Here is a 26,035-nt window from a genome sequence, read left to right on the forward strand (position 1 = left end):
ATGGCAATCATGGACTTGGACTGCGAGTCTGGCCCGTAAAGGAATGTCGCAGGACGGTATTGGGAAGAGGTTTTCTAGGCCCGTAAATTTGCGGACCTCGCGGGACGGATCTTTGCTGGACTGGGCCTTTTGCGGGATGGACCGAAATGGGTCATGCGATTACATGGACCCACTTTTTTTTTCATTTCTTATTTTACCTTAAAAAACGAGAGAGAGAGGAAAGAGATTCTTGTAACTTTTCCCCTATAAAACATAAGGAGTTCCTGCGATGATGATTCGAGCTCCGGTGATGATGATTCGAGATCCAGCGATGACGATTCCAGCTTCAGTGATGACGATTCGAGCTCTGGTGGTGTTTTGATTTGGTTTTCTCTTTTTATTACACACAACTATAAATTGTTTTATTACAATGTGGGATTTCTTGTTTAAGTTGATTGGTTTTGTTTTCAGTACTGTGAAACAGTGTTTTTCTTAAATTAAATTTGGTTACAATGATATTGTTTAGGAGAAAAGTTACTTGTATATCATGTCACTTGTATAATTTGACAAAGTGATTCACGATTTTTTTTGAAATCCAAAGAATTACAAAGAGAAATGGTTTGATGAAGACATACAATACTTGAACCAAGTTATTACAAAGACAACAACTCAATCACATTCAATCAGATGAAGACATACAACACTTGACTCTTCTCCCATGGGGTCTGGCCCCTAAAGGCTTTTAACTCAAGAACGCAAGCACAAACAGAATTTTATGGCATTGATTTTGATAAAGCTTTCGTGAAGCTTAATGAGCACTCTACAACTCCCTTACACAATTGTTCCACTTGAACATTTATGAAGAAAGTTGTAGCAGGTGATTTTATAAAGACGCATCCCACGGGAAGGCCCACTACTCATATCAACCGTTACAAGTGCAACAACTGCACCGGCCAGATGGCATAGAGCCTCCTCACACGAACAATAGTAGTATTAAATTATACAAGAAAAATAAAGTTTCATAAACAAGCATAGAGTAAAAAGAATACATTGTGAATCTTTTTCTTCAAGCAAGATGTCAAAGAGGGCTTACTCTCTTACTCTGTTTCAAAATAATTTATTAGAATCTGCAGAAAGCTAGCATTAACATGGGGAAGGCCAGAAGCAGAGAGAGTGGTGACGAGACCAGAGAAACAGAGGAAGAAGCAGGAAGAGGAGACCCCACGGGAGAAGAGTCAAGCAGAGGATCAGGAGAGACGGCATCTGGATTTGGTGGACTAAGGCTCGAGGGGATTGTCGGGATGTCAAAAGATTCTGACGGAGAAGGAGACGTTTCGCTTGAACCTGGAGTAGGGAACAGAGGAGATATATCTGGAGACATAGCCTCCGGAGGTGAAGCTGAGAAACTCGAAGGAGCTTCAGGCAAAAACGTAGGTGCAGCTGATATGGTGGAAAGCTGAAACTTCAGGAACTCAGATGTTGAAGAGTGTAAACAGAGTGCAACAACGGTGAAGGCGACTAACAGAGAGACGACGGTCATGGTTTCTTTCTGTGAATGAGTATCTGAGAAGAGACCTTAGGAGGTTAAAAAAGGACGAGAAATTGAACAAGAAAAGATATACAGCTATAGGGAAGATAAAAGACAAGATTGGTGGGTTTAGTTGTGGACCTTTTGCATAAGGGCAGATCACATGAAACGTGATTTGTCATGTTTTGATTTGTGTAGGAGTGTTTGGATGTTTTGATATTCTGAGTAGAAAACAAACTAAGTAATAAAAAAAAATAAAAGCAAAGTAGAGTCCCGTGAAGCTCTTCCCTCGATATTGAAGTGAGTGCCAGCTTTTAACTTGTTCCTGTTTCTGCAATAATCATAGGTTTAATTATGGTAAGAGCAGACATTACTGCATTTCATTTCTCATCAAAATCAGACATTAAGTATAAAATGTTGACTTTCTTCCACTAGACTACTACACTCATCTGAACACAAGGGAGAACAATCTTATGGGGAATTTTCTATCAAATTCAGCCCCTAGAGATCTGAAGAAATAAATAAACTGAGCTTGGAACAGGTCAAGACCTTATGAATGAGTATGAATCTGAGAGCTTTCCCATAGGCTATGGGAAGCTCCCAGCAGCTTCCGTCTGCGGATTTTTTTTTTTTTTTTTAAACTCTGTTTCTCTGAACCCTTATGCCCACACCAGTCCATCGAAGCCAATTTCTAGATTTGACACAGGGCTGTCTCCAAAACCTTGGTCAAGTGCTTCGTTGTCATGTACTGGATCTACATATGGCTCACGCAGATCAGCGGATCTTTCTGAGGGAATTCCATAGTCTTTGAGGATGCACAAAGAAGCCGAATTCGAAGCTTCTCTCTCCAACACGGCGACATAGTTGTCTTCAAACTCAAAAACCAGGTACTTGTCATTGCACATGTCAATGAGGTGTGCCAGATGATGGATGTTTCTTATATGAGTTCCATTGAACTTCAGGACCTGCTGGTTGTTCATGTCTTCATAGCCAATGTTTACTTCATTTGCCAAAACCTACAAATATGCTCATCCAATGAGAAAAAAAAAACTAAAACTAAAGAAGAGTGCTATTACATTCGCCAAAATGCACATGGAAACAAAACGTCGTTATGGCTTGCCTGTGATAGGATGACGATTTGTTCTCCTCTGAACCTTGCCACGGAGTAGCGTGCCTTTGTTAGCAATTTCAACTACAAATTGGGAGGAAGACAGACTAAGAATGAGAATGCAAAAGCAGTTACGCTCGATTTATAAATTAACCTAACACAAAGTTTATTAGAGTGAGCTTACGCCTATGCTGTCCTCGCATTCCTCCCTGTTCATACCCCCCCAAAAAAAAAAACAATTAGGCATTTGCGAAAAAATGAAGAAATGTTTATATTTTCTTTTGCATACTAGCAAAACTGAGGAGAACATACTCTATCAGGGGTTCTGAGAGCGGAGTAAACACCAAACCAGCAATTATTATGTATGATGGCTGACCTCCATCAATATGGTACGGGACCTGTTTAATCATGAAAGGCGATGGAGCTTTAGTATGGGAAGCTTAAAAATTGGTAGATGCAGACAGTCATACCAGGTGCACTCTTGGCCTCAGAACAACTTGAACTTTCTTAGGTTCTCCTGCTCTAATGATACCAAGCTCTACGATATCACCTGCAAATCTGTTCAAGTACAATGAAAAGCCACAAAATAAAGAACAGCAAAGTAAATCATTACACTTGTGGACAACAGAAAGAGATGCCTTTTACTTTTGACTGATGAGATAACGGAATGCAATGCGTTCACTTGATCTGAAGGGTACAGTTCCTTCACATCCCACACGTAGATCATCAAAACTTACAATCACATCTCCCTGATTCAACAATTAGCACTAGTCACAAATCAAAAAAAAATTGATTGTGGAAATAAAAATCCTAAGATCAATGCGGTTTACCTCCTTCAGGACTTTACTTGCATCAGATGTAGGTTCAACTCTTCGCACCAACACCCCCTTCAAAATTAAAGTTAAATCACCTTGAGAGTAAAGTGGAAGTAAAAATCTATGTTGGCTTATCATACAAAAGACACACAACGTAGCAAAGCAAATGTACCTCATTTGTAGGGACTTTTAGGCACTCCCGCAGAGCTGGATTTTCCAATTTCTGCAGCAATACTCCAAGGCAAGGGTAACCTGCAGGAGTAATAGCTTTAAAAATTAATAAACAAGAATGACAGAAAGGCTCAACCAGAAGATTACCATATGAGAAAACTCTTCTTACCAGTGTACTTTGCGTTCCTCTCATAATCAGTCAAGAAGTGAGAAACAACTGTTGTTGGAATAACGTATCCAATATTTTCGGTCTCTTCGGATCTGTAAACCTGTAAGAAGTCTCCTGTGAGGGCATAGGTTTGGAAAGAGAATTCGAAAATAGATGCTATGCAGCTAGCTGAATATCCCACCAAAGAGATTACCTGAAATGCTACTCCAATACATTCCCCCTGGTCGTTGAAAGCAGGGCCACCACTATTCCCTAAAATCTAACAAGTTTAAGAAGTGGCTATCACAATAATACAGATGAATGTCCTCCGTGAAAAGAAAAGGTCATATTCAAGTTTTAGAGCAAAGTGCAATAAGGAAAACCATATAATTAGATATGATCCACTTCCACTGACCTGGATTAATTGCTGCGTCGATTTGAATGCCAAGCAAGTCAGATGATCCATGAGCATATGATGTTACCTGCATTGCATTCCCAAAGTTTTTCAAACCTCTATACACAGCAATATGGTGGGGCACAGAAAGTAAAGTCAAAGATATGGGGAAACCTCGATACGTGATACAACCCCTTTTGTAACAGAGATAGTATCTCCTCCCAGAGGATACCCAACGACAGTAACTGAATCCTGAAAATCAAGGGAAACAATGAAAAGCTATGAACAAAATGAAAAGAGGAGGAGAATTATGTGATGAGAACCTGAAGGCGGGGTAAATGGCCAAAGCGAAGTGGTTCAGCTCCTTTCCAGAAATCCTCGCTTTCTACAGAGAGCAAAGCGATGTCACAGTCCACACCTCTTACCAAAACCTGAACAGAGATACAAAGAATTAGAATAGTGGTGGGTAAATCAAAGCAGAAGATAAAAACACAAAAGTAAGTAAGGATGCAGGATGCAGAAACTAACCTTAGCCACGTACTTTCTATCATCTCCTCTTCTCTTAACTTTAACCTGATCAAGAAAGAAAGTTAAGAAGAAGAAGAAGAAAAGGGGAAAGTAGAAAAGAAGGGGAAAGTAAACCTGGGTATCATGTTCGACGCAGTGGGCATTGGTCAAGAGCTTGCCATCTCCAATCATAAAAGCACTGCACACGCAATTAACTCATAAGGACATAGAGAGAAATAAAAGAAAGAATCTGAAAATGAAGAGAGTTGCCTTCCAGTGCTGGTAAACTGTCGTTGCTTCTGCCAAGGGAGGGAGTAATCAGGCGCTGTATGAGTGCAGTAAACCTGAGAAACAACAACCAGAGGATAATGAAGGAAGCAAGTAGATAGGGTTAAAATGATTGAATGGAGAAGAAAAGTGTAAACCTTAACAACGGCGTCGAGAAAGGAAGCATCGTGAATCTTGGCAGGATCAGTCTGCTATGTGGAAATGTCAATTATTAGATTAGAGTCAGTCATTGACCAAAATTAAATAAATAAAATGTGAAAAGGAGAAGCAGTACCCGCAAATCAGTAGGCTGAGACTCCTTTTTATCCTTTTTCTGTTGAGAAGACCCAAACGGCGACGACTTGAAAGCCATCGGTTGGGGTCCATCGTTACTACTATGTTCATCTCTCACTCTCAATGTGTACTTCTTCTTCTGTAAGATCAAAGACATTGGAAGAAGCTGCTTGCTAACAAAACAACTTTGAATTGGGAATTGTATCAGTACCTCTGGGTTTAGTTTACAACTCGAGCTAGCTCGGAAACAGAGGGCTGACGAAGATTGGAGGAGTTTAGCGGGTGCATTTACGAAGGAGACGCCGCAGCATGCTACCGAGACAGCCATGTCCAACGCCGGCTACAGACGACTGAGGGAGAAGAAGAAGACTGGTGAGGGAGGACGGAGTCGGACTCTTATTTCTCTTTTTTCCATAGTTTTTCTTATCCACTTTTGCTCCTCTCGGGATATTTTGGTCATTAACACCCCCCCCCCCCCCGACACTGGATCATAATGGACCTTTTAACATCAATGGGCCTTTTTCGTTTTGTTTTATAGAAAGACTGCTCTGCCCATTTTACTTGTTCATGTGGGTGGGTTCCACTTCCACTGCTTGTTTTTTACTCTAGTTGCATGGTGATTAATGTTCATGTTTAACCGGATGATCAATTGATTTATTGATTGATTGTATGACTAGAGATAAATATCAGATCCCTTTCACTAATCTAATTAATATTTCATTTAACTAATCAAAGTCAATAAAATCAAATCTTTTTTTTTTTTTTTGGAGATACATTTTGCTTTCTGCTTTAGAGCAACTTTAACGTTTACAACCCCGCTTATTTTTTTTTTCCTTTTGAACAACCTCCACTTGTGTTTTCAGAAAAAATATATTTAATAAATTTTTGTTTAAATAATTAAATTACATTTTATTTTATTTTTAAAACAGAACAATCAAAATAAGATATTTAGCAATTGAGTACCAAATGGAGATTTCAGATGTTTTTTTTGTGAGAACCTTTTCTCTGTTTCTCTTTCCTTTCCTTAATTTTTTTTTGCTTATAATATTTAGAAATTTTGTGAGAACTCTTTGTTGAAATTGCTCTTAGAAATGATCTAGATTGAGTCTGAGTCTAAAATTAAAGAAGGTCTAAAAGCTTTGACACTCAATGGAGCAGAGGTGCGCACAAGGTTCAATACACAGCAAATAAAAGAAGGTCTATATGCTGATTTTGTTTCTTCTTGATCGGTGTTGAGTCTCATTTAAGGTAGTTAAAACTTTGTTTATGATTGTTTTGGTTCTGGGGTTGATTATCTTTCAGCCGCCGGCTTGTGTCACTGGGATTAGTATGCATCTTCTAATCGTCAGTTTGGTTTTTTCATTTTCTGGGTTTTAGTTTTTGTGTTCAGGTATGTAACCTCCCTTGCTAGGGTTATTAAGTTATGTTTCAATATTAAAACATCAGATGACCAAAAAAAAAAAGCTTTGACACTTTGACCACTTGTGGGTGTATTGTGTCTGAAATTTGGAATTAGTGATTTGTCTCTTCTAGAATACTTGATAAAAGCATATGCTAATATACGCTTCAATTTCAAATTTGGCAATTGCTTTTATAATTTTATTACATATATTAGTACAAGTTTTTGTTAAAACACGCACGTTGTTAATTTAGTATACACCGCCCTTCTAGACGCCTACTACTCGCACGTGATTAATTTACATACAAACTCACGTCTTCTTTAACAACTATGCATCATGACTAGGAAAGCGATCGTAAAATAAAATTTAAAGAGACATTGTCGTCGTCAACTATAATGGCCACATTGTGCTTGCATATATGTATGTATATATATATATATATATATATACTTGTACAATCCGTAACTTCTTGTGTCTCTTGTCATAATTCTCTGATAGAAAAAATAAAGAGAAATATATGAACACAACCAAGTTTGATGTGTCACCTTTTTATCCTTTTTCTGTTGAGAAGACCCAAACGGCGACGACTTGAAAGCCATCGGTTGGGGTCCATCGTTACTACTATGTTCATCTCTCACTCTCAATGTGTACTTCTTCTTCTGTAAGATCAAAGACATTGGAAGAAGCTGCTTGCTAACAAAACAACTTTGAATTGGGAATTGTATCAGTACCTCTGGGTTTAGTTTACAACTCGAGCTAGCTCGGAAACAGAGGGCTGACGAAGATTGGAGGAGTTTAGCGGGTGCATTTACGAAGGAGACGCCGCAGCATGCTACCGAGACAGCCATGTCCAACGCCGGCTACAGACGACTGAGGGAGAAGAAGAAGACTGGTGAGGGAGGACGGAGTCGGACTCTTATTTCTCTTTTTTCCATAGTTTTTCTTATCCACTTTTGCTCCTCTCGGGATATTTTGGTCATTAACACCCCCCCCCCCCCCCGACACTGGATCATAATGGACCTTTTAACATCAATGGGCCTTTTTCGTTTTGTTTTATAGAAAGACTGCTCTGCCCATTTTACTTGTTCATGTGGGTGGGTTCCACTTCCACTGCTTGTTTTTTACTCTAGTTGCATGGTGATTAATGTTCATGTTTAACCGGATGATCAATTGATTTATTGATTGATTGTATGACTAGAGATAAATATCAGATCCCTTTCACTAATCTAATTAATATTTCATTTAACTAATCAAAGTCAATAAAATCAAATCTTTTTTTTTTTTTTGGAGATACATTTTGCTTTCTGCTTTAGAGCAACTTTAACGTTTACAACCCCGCTTATTTTTTTTTTCCTTTTGAACAACCTCCACTTGTGTTTTCAGAAAAAATATATTTAATAAATTTTTGTTTAAATAATTAAATTACATTTTATTTTATTTTTAAAACAGAACAATCAAAATAAGATATTTAGCAATTGAGTACCAAATGGAGATTTCAGATGTTTTTTTTGTGAGAACCTTTTCTCTGTTTCTCTTTCCTTTCCTTAATTTTTTTTTGCTTATAATATTTAGAAATTTTGTGAGAACTCTTTGTTGAAATTGCTCTTAGAAATGATCTAGATTGAGTCTGAGTCTAAAATTAAAGAAGGTCTAAAAGCTTTGACACTCAATGGAGCAGAGGTGCGCACAAGGTTCAATACACAGCAAATAAAAGAAGGTCTATATGCTGATTTTGTTTCTTCTTGATCGGTGTTGAGTCTCATTTAAGGTAGTTAAAACTTTGTTTATGATTGTTTTGGTTCTGGGGTTGATTATCTTTCAGCCGCCGGCTTGTGTCACTGGGATTAGTATGCATCTTCTAATCGTCAGTTTGGTTTTTTCATTTTCTGGGTTTTAGTTTTTGTGTTCAGGTATGTAACCTCCCTTGCTAGGGTTATTAAGTTATGTTTCAATATTAAAACATCAGATGACCAAAAAAAAAAAGCTTTGACACTTTGACCACTTGTGGGTGTATTGTGTCTGAAATTTGGAATTAGTGATTTGTCTCTTCTAGAATACTTGATAAAAGCATATGCTAATATACGCTTCAATTTCAAATTTGGCAATTGCTTTTATAATTTTATTACATATATTAGTACAAGTTTTTGTTAAAACACGCACGTTGTTAATTTAGTATACACCGCCCTTCTAGACGCCTACTACTCGCACGTGATTAATTTACATACAAACTCACGTCTTCTTTAACAACTATGCATCATGACTAGGAAAGCGATCGTAAAATAAAATTTAAAGAGACATTGTCGTCGTCAACTATAATGGCCACATTGTGCTTGCATATATGTATGTATATATATATATATATATATATACTTGTACAATCCGTAACTTCTTGTGTCTCTTGTCATAATTCTCTGATAGAAAAAATAAAGAGAAATATATGAACACAACCAAGTTTGATGTGTCACCTTTTTATCCTTTTTCTGTTGAGAAGACCCAAACGGCGACGACTTGAAAGCCATCGGTTGGGGTCCATCGTTACTACTATGTTCATCTCTCACTCTCAATGTGTACTTCTTCTTCTGTAAGATCAAAGACATTGGAAGAAGCTGCTTGCTAACAAAACAACTTTGAATTGGGAATTGTATCAGTACCTCTGGGTTTAGTTTACAACTCGAGCTAGCTCGGAAACAGAGGGCTGACGAAGATTGGAGGAGTTTAGCGGGTGCATTTACGAAGGAGACGCCGCAGCATGCTACCGAGACAGCCATGTCCAACGCCGGCTACAGACGACTGAGGGAGAAGAAGAAGACTGGTGAGGGAGGACGGAGTCGGACTCTTATTTCTCTTTTTTCCATAGTTTTTCTTATCCACTTTTGCTCCTCTCGGGATATTTTGGTCATTAACACCCCCCCCCCCCCCCGACACTGGATCATAATGGACCTTTTAACATCAATGGGCCTTTTTCGTTTTGTTTTATAGAAAGACTGCTCTGCCCATTTTACTTGTTCATGTGGGTGGGTTCCACTTCCACTGCTTGTTTTTTACTCTAGTTGCATGGTGATTAATGTTCATGTTTAACCGGATGATCAATTGATTTATTGATTGATTGTATGACTAGAGATAAATATCAGATCCCTTTCACTAATCTAATTAATATTTCATTTAACTAATCAAAGTCAATAAAATCAAATCTTTTTTTTTTTTTTTGGAGATACATTTTGCTTTCTGCTTTAGAGCAACTTTAACGTTTACAACCCCGCTTATTTTTTTTTTCCTTTTGAACAACCTCCACTTGTGTTTTCAGAAAAAATATATTTAATAAATTTTTGTTTAAATAATTAAATTACATTTTATTTTATTTTTAAAACAGAACAATCAAAATAAGATATTTAGCAATTGAGTACCAAATGGAGATTTCAGATGTTTTTTTTGTGAGAACCTTTTCTCTGTTTCTCTTTCCTTTCCTTAATTTTTTTTTGCTTATAATATTTAGAAATTTTGTGAGAACTCTTTGTTGAAATTGCTCTTAGAAATGATCTAGATTGAGTCTGAGTCTAAAATTAAAGAAGGTCTAAAAGCTTTGACACTCAATGGAGCAGAGGTGCGCACAAGGTTCAATACACAGCAAATAAAAGAAGGTCTATATGCTGATTTTGTTTCTTCTTGATCGGTGTTGAGTCTCATTTAAGGTAGTTAAAACTTTGTTTATGATTGTTTTGGTTCTGGGGTTGATTATCTTTCAGCCGCCGGCTTGTGTCACTGGGATTAGTATGCATCTTCTAATCGTCAGTTTGGTTTTTTCATTTTCTGGGTTTTAGTTTTTGTGTTCAGGTATGTAACCTCCCTTGCTAGGGTTATTAAGTTATGTTTCAATATTAAAACATCAGATGACCAAAAAAAAAAAGCTTTGACACTTTGACCACTTGTGGGTGTATTGTGTCTGAAATTTGGAATTAGTGATTTGTCTCTTCTAGAATACTTGATAAAAGCATATGCTAATATACGCTTCAATTTCAAATTTGGCAATTGCTTTTATAATTTTATTACATATATTAGTACAAGTTTTTGTTAAAACACGCACGTTGTTAATTTAGTATACACCGCCCTTCTAGACGCCTACTACTCGCACGTGATTAATTTACATACAAACTCACGTCTTCTTTAACAACTATGCATCATGACTAGGAAAGCGATCGTAAAATAAAATTTAAAGAGACATTGTCGTCGTCAACTATAATGGCCACATTGTGCTTGCATATATGTATGTATATATATATATATATATATATATACTTGTACAATCCGTAACTTCTTGTGTCTCTTGTCATAATTCTCTGATAGAAAAAATAAAGAGAAATATATGAACACAACCAAGTTTGATGTGTCACCTTATTTGCTCCTCGAAGCATCTGCAGATTCCGATGGCGGAGGCACCGTTCAGATCGTGGGTGCCCTGGACGGTGGCGAATCCATTGTTAACGATTATTACACGGATGGCGATGATAAGTCTTGTAGTGCCAGTTTGTACGAGACGTCTTGTGTGACGGCGACGAGTCAGAGACAGAGTTTTGATCTAGAGGAGGATACGGTGAAGGAAGAAAGAATATTCACCACCGCAGAGGAAGAAGACGAGGACGGAGAAGGGGAAGTGAACAGCTACAGAAGATGCGGGAAAAGCCAGTTTGTTAAACTGAGCGTTGATTCTAGTGAGGTGGTGAGTGAGATGGACAAAAGTCGAATGTTCTGGGAAGCTTGTCTCGCTTCTTGATCAGTCTATCTATCTTGTCTCGCCAAAAATGAGAAAGCAACACGTCGTCTAGCTTAGGCTAAATACATGTCTAGCATCTTTTTTTTTCCTTCTTTTGTGGTTTTTGCTTGTAATTGTGCCTGTGAATGCCCTTATATCCACCCATCAATTATGTACATAGAAGAGTCAATTCATTCTGATGATGTTCTCTTACAAACCATATCTAGCATTGATGGAACCCAAAGACTTAGAAACACTTTTACTGCAATTTTCTTTTCATATCCCTTACTCACAATACATCGATATCTATAAATATAGAAGAAGACAAAGTAACTACCCATTACTATCACACATCACTAATGGAAGACAATTCCATTAACTTAGGAACAATTATAATATCACGTCTTCTTACTCCAAACCATTGGTTTACTTTGGTTAACCATTTGACTCTCATCAATACTCCACCCTCTAAAAGAACTTTGTCCCCAAAGTTCATACCAATCTTAGAGAACAGCTTCTCCATGATCCTAACTTTTCCACGATCAAATGGCCGTTTTCTGTTGATAACATCTTGGCATGCTAGAGACAAGACCACCTTCACACAACTACAAAGCACATGTGATGAAAGTCGTAACCTCCACTGTAAGAAACAAGATCGAGGTAGATGACCATGTTCTGGAGGTTTTGTAGACCTAACTTCAGTTCTTGGCTTAGACGAGTTAGATCGGCTATGCCTTCTTTGTTTTCTGGCCTGAGCAGAGAGATGTTGACGTCTAACCAGAACCGGTCGAGCTTGTTGATGTTTCCGTGATGACGTTGCAGATCGTTTGAGTGGTAAAGTCGCCTGTCGAGTTGATTTCTCATGAATCTGCTTATCCGTTGCGACCTTCACAATATGTTTAGCCGGTTGGGTTGATCTCTTCACCCTTCTCACCGTCTTTGCCGTCTCCATCTCCGTCTTCCACGTCCTCATCTCCGTCTTAGCCGGTTGAGATGCAGTATCACCATTGGCTCTTCCATCACGAGTGTTCATCTTTGTCTTCCACGTCTCCATCTTCTGACGCCAAGTTGATGCGTGATCCTCCCAATATTGTGCTATCTTATTCAGCTCTTCACGTATCTCATCATGCATTTTGCTGAGGAGATTGATCTTGAATTCTTCAATGCACTCTCGTGTGCTTCCCATTTCTTATATAACAAGTTCTTTTTTTTGGATAAAGAAGTTTTGATACCACAAATTGTGGTCCAAATCAAAACAAGGATAGGAGTTTCTGATACCACAAAGTGGTCCGGATCAGAAACGAAAATGTGCTTTGATGCCAATGAAGGCCCCTCTTCAAAGCTAAGAGAATTTGCTCTGATACCAAATGATGGAACCCAAAAACTTATAAACACTTTTACTGCAATTTTCTTTTCATATCCCTTACTCACAATACATCGATATCTATAAATATAGAAGAAGACAAAGTAACTACCCATTACTATCACACATCACTAATGGAAGACAATTCCATTAACTTAGGAACAATTATAATATCACGTCTTCTTACTCCAAACCATTGGTTTACTTTGGTTAACCATTTGCCTCTCATCAAGCATCTACCTAAACGGTAAGAAAAAGGGATGGTAAGTTGTAATAGTAATACAAAAGACTCCATGAATTAGTTTGGACTAAAAACGGCAGCATAATAATCGATTAGACCATGAGACGGCATGATGTTTCCTTTGTTTCATCAAGCAGAAAAAGTGGTCCAAGCTAGTGGGGGAGGGGGATCTATAATAAATCTGGAAAGGTATAAACAAACAAGTAGGCAGTAGTATAATACAAGTGACAAAGTAGTAGTAGTTTACTCACTAAAGATGCTATACTAAACTGATAATGCCTCATTGTTCACCCAGTTAATTGATAGTTTAGCCTCTTTTTTAAAGTTGATAGTTTTAATCAAAAACTAATGTTTTCTTTTGGGTTTTAGATTAACATCAATATCCAGAATTCAAAAACATAAAGATTTTATAGCTAACAAAGCTATATGGAGTAGCAAGAACAAAGTGATATATAGAAAAACATGGTGGTTTATCGAGAAATCAGCCAATTCATACATCAACATAGTGTCACGGTCCCGATCAGTACATACACTCGGACTCTGTGTTAAAACATACATCAGCGCATAATATATTCAAGTTTTATACACCAACTAACATAATTCGGCTTTTATATACATTGACCAATTATCTGTTAGTAAAAAATAATAACATAACTGAATCTGAATAATCTGATTACATGTCATTATAAAATATTACGTGGTTTTATATATTTTAAATAATTAATAATTAATTAAAAGATAATTTCTAAAAGGAAGTGGAGGAGAATCAAATCCGGGTATGGCCACTGTTACAACGGATCGAAATACGGCCGGAAACAGAACGAAAGAGACTGTCTGATGAGGAAAGCAGAAGCGATGAGGATGTGGCTCTTAAAATAACGAAATCTAATTAAAAAATGAATTTGTTCCGATGTATAATTTTACAGTACATAACTTTAGAAGAAAATTTGAAAGAATGTTATTTTAGCTCTTAAATATGGAGACAATTTGTTTGTGTATATTTTCAGAAAAATAGAATAATACATTGAAACAAATATGTTTTTATTATCGAGATTTTTTATTTTTAGTGAGAAATATAGAAATGGGCTAGTATGACTGGTGAAGGAAAAAAAATTGTCTTCTCTTTTCATTATGACATGACTACATAAATTGCTTATGTACGAAAATCGACAAAAAAATGAAATGAAAAAAAGGGAACCCCAGATTAATGGTCGCCTCGCCTATATATAATAACTGACTCAGTATGTACAAACAAGACAAAGTGTGGTTGGACCTAAGCATCGTAGTCTAGCTTTGTATACTCAAGCAGCATGTGTGGAGATCTATAGATCTTCACAAGGGTCCAGTATAGAACTTCTTCTACTCCAAGCTCACCCTCTGCTCTCGCCGCGTATAAGTCCTCACATATTGCTATTAATCTACATTCAACAGATACATAGATAGAGAAAGAGAGAGCATTATGAAAAATGCAAAACGCTTTCTTTGAACAATGATTGCAGTTTGGAACTGTGGTTGTTACCTGTCACACGAAGGGAGGTTCTCGTATGGTATTCTCATACGCAGGTCAGAGCATTGAAGCCTGATGAAACGCCCGACTGCTAGTACAAATGTTATATAGAGTCCCCATATACTGAATTTGCTGAGCGTGTCACCCAGAAACCCCTCTGCATAATTATTATTGTTCCAATTATCGTTAAATGTTTAATCGAACATGATGAGTCTCGAGAGCAAGCAATTGAACATACGTGGGGGAGTTTCCTCAGACATTATGATAGCAACTGGTCCATTCATACCCTCGCAAGCGCTAATATTTTCAGACGCCTTAAGATTATGGAATGACCACCACCACTTGGTATCTGCATGGTTCATGAGTATGTCTGCACTCACTTCATCCTTCTGTGTACCAATAACAATGTTACAATGTTTTAAGGCTTGCATAGGTCAAAAAAGGAAACAAGACTTGGAAAATTAACTCTTAGCTTCTTGTGCCAAAAAAAAGAAAAGATTTACCTGGTCTTCAAAAGACCTGACATCACCAGAACCAGTAACACGGAAAAACTTTGGGTACAAGTTATGCACTCTAAATCCATCCATTGAGCCGTTGAGAACCATTTGCACCTCAGAGCGTTTTGGAAGGTCCTGAGGGTCCACACTTCTTTCGTACTTGACAGTCTCCTTACCTTTAGGTCGGTCTCTGTTAAGAAGCCAAGAAAAGGTGATGTCCATATCTGTGTCCCAGTCAAGGGATTGAATGAATCTGGTCACAACTGTGTCAGGGACAAGCCACAAAACGCTTGCATCAGATTGGCAGCTTATCAGCTGGATGTCATTTTTGTTGTACGTTGGCAAGAAGCTCTGGGACCGGAGATCTAGCCCGAGATCAATGTTATCCCCTGAAATTCTCTCGCACAGGGTTGTTTGGTACAAAGTAAGCTTTCCACCAGCTGTTTTTATATCAATCTGAACGCTCGCATCTTTTATCGGATTGGCGATGTTTGTTGGGTTACCACTGCTATACATCTGCAAGGAGGAAGCCATTACCAACAAACGAATGACTCACCAAATACCCAGCTTGTAAGACATCACAGATAATTGTTGTTTAAACCCGGCACATAAACTGTTTTCTTACTATGCGTTCAGTTTAAATGAATATTTCAACAAACGCATTATAAAACTTATTTTGTTGTAGGCAGAATCTTTTACCAGCATAGGAGCCCAGATAACGCATAACAAGATGAAGAACAGACATATCCCGTTGCAGCATTTAGTCATTTTTGTTTGCCTCTCTCCATGTTTGTGTGTAGCACGATTTAAAACTGTATCGCATTTGACAAGGTACAAACTCGCATTTACGTCTTCCAACTGCAAACGAACAGAGCTTAGGTCCTTGGCAGTATGTTCAAGCTAAAAATGGACGGTCCAATGATCATAACGAGGGTTCTAGATGAAACCACATACCTTGAGCCAGTCATACATAGTCAGTGATGTCGCTGTGCAGGACCAATCAAGTACACATCTCAGTTCATACAGAAAAGGAAGAGCACGGTAAAGCCTGTAGCCATAGTAATTGATCCGTGAAACTTCACTTGTCAAAAACTGCCGATATAAGGTGCTCTTATGAGGTAGCCCATAGCGGATTTGTATGGCCTGGAGAGCTAGTGACATTGCTTTGGCAAGAAATATGAATCTGAGAGCCAAGCCAGCAGCATGCTGCTGCGTAGGATATATGCTCCAAGCATACTCTGTCACTGCATATGTGAAGAGAATAAGACTGAAGAGGTAGTACACCACTTTTCCAGTCGCAAAGGAGCAAAGATAGATGACCCGATCAACAACAATCAGGAAGAAGATAACCTGCCACAAAAGCGTTTCATCAGGTTAGGGCGTTGATACGCAAACAGATAAGCGAGACTTGTAGAAACGAATTACCATTAGAATAATGACAAAGTCAAATGGGAACTGGTCCACTAGCTGATATACATCGATAAACTCGCTTTTATTTTTGATGACGGATCGGTAGAAAATGGCAACCAGAAAGAAGACCATCAAATCAGCACCAAATATGTAGGCATAGAGGTCTGTTTCTCTCTTTCCTCCGCCAATCACAGAGAGAATGGGGTACGGAAACCCAGTTCCTTCACCAAGTCCACTATGTTGAGCTTTACGAATCTCTTTCGCCACATCCGAGGCTGGGGTTAGTGATTTGTACCATTCTGCTGTAGAACACCCATTCGTGGGAGACGCGTACTCAACCTCGAGAACAACCAAGGCCTCGTTTGGGGTCTCTGTACTTCTCTCAATACTTTGTACGTGGACCCTGCTAGAGTAAGGACAAAGATCAGGGTTTCCCTTCTCGCATCTCTCATTATGGACAAGCCTAAGTAACTGATTCATTCTGCATTCAACTCTTTCAGGTTGAATTCCATCTTCAGGCCACATGTGAACATCCATTGTCACCTGAACAAAGTAAGGAGGGGATTCTGCTCCACGTGTCAGAGAGATCCAGTACCGGTACATGCTTCTGATCACCAATTTCACACCATCTCTCAGCTTCTTGTACACGTCCCAAACTCTCAGGCTCCAGTTAATTCTTGTAAGGTCCTTCTGGCTCCCACGGGCATTCCGGCGAGAAGCAAAATCAGCAGAAGGAACCCAGTCACCATCTTTCACTGTTATAACACTCTGTATGAGAGTGGATATATAAACAAGGAAGAGAGGCAACGAGCTGACAACAAAAGATGATTTGATTCTTTGCGTTGGAAATCCCAGTTCTTGAAGAAGTGGTGCGTCAATACTCAACCCACAGTGCTGGATTATAATCTGGTATAAGTACTGGAGGAGGATATAGATTTCTGTGTACATTAGCATGACGACCCAGAAGATGTGAGTAGGTCCAGTGTGAACGCAGAGGGCATATAGGAACAGCGCTGCTAGATAGACCATGGAAAGAAGACTGAAGTTCCACAGAAACGCAATAATGAAGCAGCAATAGCAAACAATATCATTGTTGGACTGCATCCTAGACCATATATGACGAAGGATCCTTCCTATCTGAAAGCTAGTGCCATCACTACTCCTGTCAGACTGTAGAGATGTTGACCGTTCAAAAGGTTTGTGTATTCTATTCTGGCTTTCCATCTCATCATACACCTCATCATCAACAGAGGACTGCTCATTTATATCTGAATTTTCTGGTGAGATGTTTAAGAAATTCGCAAGGTTATTTACTGCCTGATTTCCAATAAATTGCACCTGGGAAACACCATCACCGATGAGTTGCACAGCAGAAATCAAGGGATTATCTTTTCCTTCTGACTTATCTTTTATTTCACGCTCCGTAGACATGACATCAGTATTGTGTTGAATTTCAGTGATCTCACAAGGAGATGCTCCAAATGAACACTCTGGAGAATCTGGTGCTTCTGGAGTGGCACTCATAGGAAGCTCATGAGCTTCAAAAGGATAATGTGGATCCTCGTCAATAGGCTGGCCTTCTTTCCTGTGGACCACTCCGTCAATCTCCGGACTGGCTGCACCACTATCTGGAATTAGATACGAACTCCTCCTTCGTAGACCTTCAGTGCGCGGAGAAGCAAACCCAAAATTAGAATCAGAATTCATTCTGTGAAGCTGTACCCGCAGGTTCAGCATTTCCGACTTCATCTTTTCCACCTGCAAATTCCGCTGCCGTTTCTTTTCTTCAGCCTCACGAATCTGTTGCAGTTGCTCGGTTTTCCGTGCAGCTTTCTTCTCTTGCTCCCGCACAATAGCACCAATTTGCTCCGCTTCAAGATACCGCGAGACATAATCAAATTCCTGGGAGGAAAACATGTAGGACTGAAGAGATACTAACATAAATATGATGATCTCAACGAGAGCAGATCTTGCAGTGATTCGAAACCCGTAGTCATACTTGTAAAATCCAATCACCTCGTAAATATAATCAACCGTTTCACACTTCCCATCATTGAAGTTTCCAACAAATGGAGACTGATATGCGAGAGAAAAGATGATGAGAACAAAATTGTACACCCGCAAAAACCTGAATATTTTGTTCTTCTTCTTCAGTATTTCAAGTCGCATCCGGGCAAAAACAAGTGCGAATGCAAGATAGCCCAGGTGTAGAATGTCATACTCGAGAGTTCCTGTGATTAGAATCAGAATAAGCACAACATCCAACAGATGGACGTAACAATAAAGCCTCAGGTAATCAAGCACGGTCCACATGCTCTTTGTTTCGAAGGAGAGATCTCTCCAGACAAATGAGTTCTTTCTCTGAGACTTCATCTGATGATATGTCGATGACTCTGAGAAACTAGATATCTGATCAGCCCGAAGTTTAAAACAGGCAAGCATGAACACCACGAAATAGCTAATAAGGGTCCGGGGATCGTCAACTCTCACTCCTGCAAAGAAAAAAACATCTCCATAGAATTTTCTTGGATATGTAAAATAAAGTTAATGCATAAAGAACAGTAAGTGCTTCAGAAAGTTTGAGGGGTCTTACCCAGCCAGCAGTCCCGGCAAAATTTTAAGTAGACAGCTGCAATACTCCAGCAATCATGGCAATGCACGCTAGTTTCACTTGGATCCTGATCTAAAGGCAATAAGTTATTCCACGTGGCAACGTATTCAATTGCTAGAATTGATGCAAACAGAAAAACAACGACAGGCCATAGTTTCTGAATTAGGCGTCTTCTCAAGAGGACACACGCAGCAAGCAGCGCAATATATACCAAGGAGATGGCATTCAGCAAAGCAAAACTTGCAAGAAGCAGCGCTATCATGTTTATCTCAAGGCCATAGAGGTTAAACATGTTCTCAATCCAAAACTTCAAGTAAATATTTAACAGATTCTTCTGCATTTCAAACCTCTCCTTCTTCAATGCCAGAATCCGCCTCTTGTTCCACTTGTGACTCTCTTTGATGCTTCCCCAGAAATGACCAAATGAAAATTTCTTACTACTGCCACTTTCGGAGCCTCCAGTCTTGGGATGCAAGAAACCAGCTGCCTGATTATCACGGGGAGAGAAGAAAGGCCATGAGTTACTAGTAGCCTCGCCTTGTTTAATTGATATAGAAGCATGATCTATGGAAGATGGGGTTTCACCATTAGAACTGGAAACACTTGCAGTTGTGTCTTCTGCAGAGACAAATAGGGGACAAGGCTCTTCATATTTTCCTTTCATAATAGTTAAACCAGGTGTCCTTTCTAGCCAACGAAATACATTGTACTGCAGAGTACAGGCAGCAACAACTAGCACTTTGCCTCGTAGACCCGATTCTATACCCCAAAATCCAGGTTCATATACTCGAAGGCCCAAGTAGAAAGACAACTCAGCATATCTTTGCCCAGGGAACATTTGAGCTTGCATGCCCCACAGTTGGAAAAGATACTCAGCAGACACGAGAAATCCAGTATAGATCAAAAATGATTTGGATGGTACTGAAGAGGACTTTGGGAAGGTTGTGCAGATGACAAGGCCGAGGAGATACACAAATCCAAACACACTGATTGGAGACAATGATGCATAAAATAATGCCGCGAACAAGATCTTCTGACCATGCCATACCAAAAACCTCTCAAGAAAACCAAAAACTCCAGGATGAACCAAACTAGATTGACCTGGAATGTAATGTCCATTCTGCCTCCTTTCATAGCTGTAAAGTTGCATCACGATCAACACAGCAAGAGATTCCCATACATTATCCAGCAATGGTGCTTCGGAGTTGTAACCTAAATAAAAGTATAGATCAATATATCCAGATAACCAGAGCTGGAAGCTGACAAAGCTACTTAAGCAGTAGATAAACATAAACACCAAAACCGCATATGCTTTCAAAGGGAACCACAAGCGTCTCTTAGTTTCCTCAAACATTTGTCTTCCAGTAATCCAGAACAAGAGAAGGAAAATGTATCCAAACGATACATAATTGGGTTTCACCAGGTATACACTTATGAGAATAGTGATGAAGGCAATGTATGTTCCACATGATCGGTACATAGACAGAAACTTTTGCCCAATCGCACTCAGAAATGAAGCAATGTGTCTCTCTGTAAAGAAAAAAACAGTGATTCGTAAGCATAAATGAGAGAGTAGATACAGAACAGTTATGACGAACAACACAAATAACTAGAAGATTCTTGTCAAAGGTCACAGAATGTGCAACTTTTAGATTTCACAGAATAAAAAGTTACTCCTAGAGCTACCATGTAAAAATAACGGCACCAGAACTAAACTTAGAAGATAAGAAAGTCAATAAATTGGCAACTATTCCTTGACGTTGAAACCTAGTCCTAGAGCCACCATGTAAAAATAACGGCACCAAGAAGATATGATTCACAGTGCTAGAAAACATGAGGACCGGGAAAGTAAAAGGCTGATAAATGGTATGGCAAGGAAAACTAAATGCCGTGAATGCAGAATGCCAGAAAAAATCTGACAATGGAAGCAAGGTTCAGCAGTTGAGGTACAAAAATAAGAAGCAAATATGTCCCTTATCAAATGTTCACAGCAAAAGAGACAAGTAGGAAGCTTTATACCATAAGTAGTATTATCCTGGCTATAACTTGAAGATGGCGATGAGTAGACGGACAAGAGAACTGATTTGTTGAGACCAGCTTTCAATATGCTAAATCCAATTGGAGGGCTTGGTGTGTGTCGTACAATTGCTGAGAAGGAAAATAGCACCTCAAAACCATGATTATGGATAGCACAGAAGCAAGCAAGCAAGGCTATCTCCAAGAAGTCCCAAGAGCTTTCAGACCTAAGAAGACCTGCAATAGTACATACACGGAGTTATCAGTCAGAACTCTTCCTTACTCTTTCATCTAAGATGACCTAGCAGCTATCTTCGAAAAGAAACTGATGATATGTGAATATAGCCTATAATTTAAAAAAAATACAGAAAGAGAAGCGTACCTAACTGAAACAGAATTTCCCTGCTCACAGAGCCTTGCCGCTTTAAGGAGTTCGACACAAGGTCGATCTCAAGAATGTAGAGAAGTGCAAAATGAACTTCGCATAGAAGAATCAGTGACTTGCGTATCTTTCTGTTGATGTTGTGGCTCAGCAGATACATAAGGAAGAATATCACTGAAAGATAAGTCCATCATAAAGCATCCATATTTATGAATCCTTGTGAAAAAAAAAATTAGGAGGGGAACAAACATACCATACACTGCATGGACAAACCCAGGTTTCATGGCAATGAGGAAAATCAGTGCGAGCATAATAGCCCGTGAACATTTCCGCAATCCCCAAGCAATGGTTGCGACAACCAAAACCTTTGTTTCTTCATCAGCTGTAATTGAATATTATCTCAGCCGTTAAGAGCAGTTCTCAAATTGAAAAAAAAAGAAGAAGAAATATGCAATTCCTACCTAAAATAAACACGGAATAAACTAGCCTACCAAAGAAAATAATACTCTTATGCTTTTTACCATAGATAAATATTCTCAATGATATAGTTAAAATTTCTACAATACATATCTTGGATAGAGCTAACTCTTAAAATGTCTCGGATGTTTTCAGGCCACATGATCCAGAATGATAGGTTGATCGAGAAAGACAAACACACCCCTTTTTCTTCCAAAATTTAGAGGTCCTGACAAGTATGGTTTTGGAAGACACCAGATAACTTTGCAGAAGCATATGTGAGGCTGTTACCTTCAGCATAAGATCTGTCATTGGAAGATCTGGAGCTCTCTTCAGACAGGTAGAGAAAAACAGAGTTGTTCACAAGATTACCCAACGCAACCAACATTCCCAAACCAAATTGTGCAAGCAAAAAGAATCCAGGTATAGTGTAATGCCAAAGTCCCACCATCTCCCAAATTTTCATGTCCTGTATATTTACAGCACATAGCGAAGATATAACCCTTCCAACCTTGGTATTCTTGCAAAATAATTGAAATTTGCACATAGATAATATATTACCTTTCCAGCCTTAGTGTTCAGAAAAGAAAATGCTACATTGAATATGTACGTACTGACAGCCCATAAGAGTATAAATACAAGCAGAAGGCCGTTTAATCTGTGCAAGCGGAACAACGATGGGAAGGCATAGATAATGTAACCAACATATGCAAGGAGGCCAAAAGCACACAAGCTCGCAAAATGAAAACTCCAGAACGAAAGAGCAAACAGAGAGACCTGGCAATCATGGAAACAAAAAAAAGGTGTGTGAGTTTCTGGACACAATACGTTGCTTGAGCTTACACATACACTTTGATACCAGAAGACAAATATATACCAGGAAACCATATGTGAAGAAATTGATACTGAAGGTCTTAAACACAGCTCCCCTCAGTAAAACATTGGTGTGCCTAACACCGGCCCTGAAAATTTGGAATTATACATTAGTCAGCTTAACTATCATACAGTCACATGACTGATCTTTGTAACGCCCATCCAACAGAACATTTATTAGAATTTGTGAACTAGCTGTAATCTGTATTGATTTCTTAAATAAAAAGTTTCCAGATTTTGCAGTTGCCACCCCGTCCGATAACCAAAGAGTTTCAGCGTTTCAGAGAAAATTTCATATAGATCAAATTTGTCCCACTAAATATAGTAATTGTTTATACCAACTTCTCAATTTTCAACTAAACCCCTTACATATCGTAGAGATCACCAGAAAATTACATGAGTCTTCATTAACCCATAGCCACGTATTATAGTTCTACGAACCGAAGAGACGAGAGTGTCTACCAATATACGACCATAAAAAACGAGTCAAATCATGTGAGCCTATTCAACCAAGCTTTTCTTTTTTTCGCTTCAGTCATAAAGACATAAACTCATGAATATAAGTAACAAATACAACTTCCTTTATACGCTGAAATGCTGTGTCAAACACCACAACAGTTCTTAGTATAAAGAGACAGAACAAAAAAATATACAGCATACCTTGATTCTCGAATAAAAAACGAATATTTTGGAGGAAGAAGACGCTCTGCCAAGTTATTTTCACTCGTCGACATGATAAAATCCATATCCTCGAGGTCTGACCTTATATAGGATAGCTGCAATTGCAGAAAGACAGGCATGTCAAAGTATTGCAGATATACAGATAAAATAGTGTGGAAACTCGTTAACAAATCAAGATGGGTATGTCAATTAAATAGAAGAAAAAAACTATACTAGTTGTTGGTGTTCGTACACATACAAACAGTTGTTAAGAAACAGTTCATTAATTATCTGGTTGGGTAAAATAAGTTTTTTTAATTGAAAACATACGTGACTATCAGTTTCGAAACTTGTGCGAGAGCAAGCAATACCAATCGTAGAAGGAAAAAACATACCATGGTGTAAAAAAGCAAAAGGAAAAGACCAGAACAAATATCAGTGCCTTCTGTTTCCGCAGAGATTCTGAATAGACCTATAAAGCTTGCTATCCATCGAATCATATCGGAGAAGTTTATTGGTAGTTGATAGAGGTAAAGTAGGACAATGTTGAATGCTGCGTAGATATAAAGAACTCTCCACCACCTTAACAATACAAAAAAAAAACACAACAACAAAAAACGAGTGCAGGTCAGAGAAGCAGGGTTGGGTAGCGCTAACTAAGCATAAGCATCAATAATTTTATCGACCTGAAAAGTCCTGAAACGTTGCTTGTCAAGGACCAGTCCACAAGACCAGCACAGCTGCCAACAAAAAATGGCAAAGAGACCCAAGAAGGATTGCAAATTCCCAGTGCCAATTGAACAGCTGGTAACAACAAGCAGGAGGCAACCCTAAGATGACTTCCTGAGTCATAAATGAATGATACAGTGTCAAACTAGAAAGAGAAATGGCAGACCATATAGAAGTGCATGTTATGAGAAGAAAAAGGGAAGTAACAGCAGTAACTATTTGGAGAAGTTGTAATATTAATAACAAACCTAGCTGCTCGAAAAGCTCTGAAAAGCGAGACCATGGCCACCGAACGAAGCCGAATCTAGAACTGTATATGTCAGCTAAAGCAACTAGCGATGCTAGAAGTTGTAAAGCCAAGAAATACAGAACAGTGGGGTTTCTCCAGGACTTTAATCTGAGAAATAAGAGAGTATCAACTAAGAAGTCAAGGCAATAAGATGAATAGACGAACTCTTACATGATAAAGCCAATAACACTCATCCAGGCAGAATCTGATGTATCCCAGTGTTGACCAACAGTAGCCCAAAGGACAAGGTACAGCGCTTGTGCAACAAGTACCGCAAAGGAAAAGATGAAAATGGGCCATAATAGCCAATGCCTCCTCCGAAAACGGTATCCTGACAAAAAAAAGCAAAACATTTGATGTCAGCTAAAGCCATATAATTATATTATAATGAGAGAGAGATATAAAGGAAAATAGAAGATAGATAGTGTTACCAATTTCAGGTGCAATATAGTGAAGGAGGAGAAAAGCTATCAAATCAAAGAATGATATGAGACTCCAGTTAATAAGTGAAGCTGTGGAGAGAGAGAGAAATCATTAGGAAAAGAAACGAGAGCTGAGAGATAACTACTGTGTGAACCTTACAGCTAGAGAGCCTAGAGGTGAATTATTAGAAGAAGAATCAATGTTCCAAACTCAAGGTAGGGATAGGGAGGCAGTAGCATAGACTTAAAGGAATGGTACCTGCGAGAAGAAGCGAAGGCAAGAAGAAGCCGAGGAGAAAACTCGCCATGAGAAGAAGAGAAGCAAGCAGATCACCATGTCCCAATTCCCATCGAATCCAAGTTTACTTTTCCCCCCGCCCGCCGAGGAGGAGAAGAAGAAATCAGGAAAAAGGTAGAGCTGCTCTGCTCTGCTTGGGGATTGGAAAATGGAAAATGGAAAATGGAAATCGATCGAGGAATCAAAAGAAAGATGTTATTATCATAATTTTATATATGTAGAACCGATCTAGAACCAAGGAGAAAACTTCCTTTGAATTCGCTAAACCAATCTAGAACCGACACACAACTGTACCCAAAAAACAAAAAGCAGATTTGATGGAATTATAAAAAAAAAAAAAAAAATATTGATGTGCGTACCGAAATTCGGTTAGTATTGTACCGGTTTAATACAGAACTCATCGGTCTCTCTCTCATCAGCAAGGAAGGAGTCATCCAAAGGATGAGGTGGTGCTTAATCTCTCTCGTGTATTCCTCTTCCGCCCACCTCCAATCTCAGTCGCCGTTCTAGATTCGGTCTTCGAATTTGCGCCCGAGTGTAGGAGGAACCGGAATCTCCTTTTCCTTCCTCGTCGTCGTCTTCTGCACTCCGTATAGAGGTGCCATTTTTGTCATAGTAGATGCAGATAGCTTGTGTTAACAACACTAACACTGTTACTTGTAACTATTGATTGGTCCTTAGTGCTTGTAAAATGATTCGAAAGCAAAAGGGATTACAACATACTAAGCTAATGACTTGTTGTCAAATTCAAATTCAATTCAAGCAGGTTGTTAACAAGACTGCAGCAACCAACCAACCTTTGCCCCTAGAACGAACCTGATGGCTATGTGGTCCATTTGGATGTTCACTATTCCTTCTCAAGAGGCTCTTTTTCGCATCACTCAATGTTGCTATACCCTTCTTCTGGAAATCTTTTCCTCTTG

At 38.8% G+C, this 26,035-nt stretch overlaps 4 protein-coding genes across 9 annotated transcripts; 1 reads left to right on the forward strand and 3 right to left on the reverse strand.

The window, feature by feature from the left end:
* Positions 1-541: 541 nt before the first annotated feature.
* On the reverse strand, positions 542-1,838 carry LOC106392311 (classical arabinogalactan protein 26). Its single transcript, XM_013833128.3, has 2 exons — positions 1,649-1,838; positions 542-1,542 (listed from the first exon to the last, which is right to left on the reverse strand). The coding sequence occupies exon 2, from the start codon at positions 1,517-1,519 to the stop codon at positions 1,100-1,102; it is 420 nt and encodes a 139-aa protein (XP_013688582.1). The 5' UTR covers positions 1,520-1,542; positions 1,649-1,838; the 3' UTR covers positions 542-1,099.
* Positions 1,657-5,665, reverse strand: LOC106392310 (protease Do-like 2, chloroplastic). 6 transcript variants are annotated; one of them, XR_007321990.1, is made up of 20 exons: positions 5,423-5,664; positions 5,213-5,350; positions 5,076-5,126; positions 4,921-4,994; positions 4,786-4,849; positions 4,672-4,716; positions 4,467-4,574; positions 4,318-4,395; positions 4,165-4,231; positions 3,964-4,022; positions 3,771-3,870; positions 3,603-3,682; positions 3,446-3,502; positions 3,261-3,364; positions 3,086-3,173; positions 2,928-3,013; positions 2,800-2,824; positions 2,628-2,699; positions 2,057-2,523; positions 1,657-1,838 (listed from the first exon to the last, which is right to left on the reverse strand). XR_007321990.1 is itself a non-coding variant. In XM_013833126.3 (19 exons), exons 1-19 carry the CDS (start codon positions 5,537-5,539, stop codon positions 2,167-2,169), a joined length of 1,770 nt encoding a protein of 589 aa, XP_013688580.1. In that variant the 5' UTR covers positions 5,540-5,664; the 3' UTR covers positions 1,860-2,166. The 6 variants fall into 6 exon arrangements, 3 of the variants coding, with proteins under 3 accessions (XP_013688580.1, XP_048609482.1, XP_048609483.1); XR_001278749.3 differs by having other exon boundaries at positions 5,076-5,129; XR_007321989.1 differs by having other exon boundaries at positions 4,672-4,849; positions 5,076-5,129.
* Positions 5,666-9,893: 4,228 nt separating this feature from the next.
* BNAC04G51040D lies at positions 9,894-11,571 on the forward strand. The gene has a single exon (XM_013835490.3). The coding sequence runs from the start codon at positions 10,972-10,974 to the stop codon at positions 11,377-11,379; it is 408 nt and encodes a 135-aa protein (XP_013690944.1). The 5' UTR covers positions 9,894-10,971; the 3' UTR covers positions 11,380-11,571.
* Positions 11,572-14,058: 2,487 nt separating this feature from the next.
* Positions 14,059-25,309, reverse strand: LOC106436150 (piezo-type mechanosensitive ion channel homolog). Its single transcript, XM_048756543.1, has 21 exons — positions 25,074-25,309; positions 24,824-24,904; positions 24,564-24,723; positions 24,352-24,500; positions 24,061-24,217; positions 23,770-23,956; positions 23,375-23,490; positions 22,719-22,803; positions 22,403-22,618; positions 22,133-22,310; positions 21,639-21,767; positions 21,386-21,559; positions 21,007-21,240; positions 18,970-20,517; positions 16,392-18,868; positions 15,921-16,316; positions 15,666-15,824; positions 14,973-15,482; positions 14,708-14,858; positions 14,482-14,626; positions 14,059-14,380 (listed from the first exon to the last, which is right to left on the reverse strand). The coding sequence occupies exons 1-21, from the start codon at positions 25,120-25,122 to the stop codon at positions 14,236-14,238; spliced, it is 7,446 nt and encodes a 2,481-aa protein (XP_048612500.1). The 5' UTR covers positions 25,123-25,309; the 3' UTR covers positions 14,059-14,235.
* Between the last annotated feature and the right edge of the window lie 726 nt (positions 25,310-26,035).

Source organism: Brassica napus, chromosome C4, assembly GCF_020379485.1.
Source record: "Brassica napus cultivar Da-Ae chromosome C4, Da-Ae, whole genome shotgun sequence".
NCBI classification, from domain to species: domain Eukaryota; kingdom Viridiplantae; phylum Streptophyta; class Magnoliopsida; order Brassicales; family Brassicaceae; genus Brassica; species Brassica napus.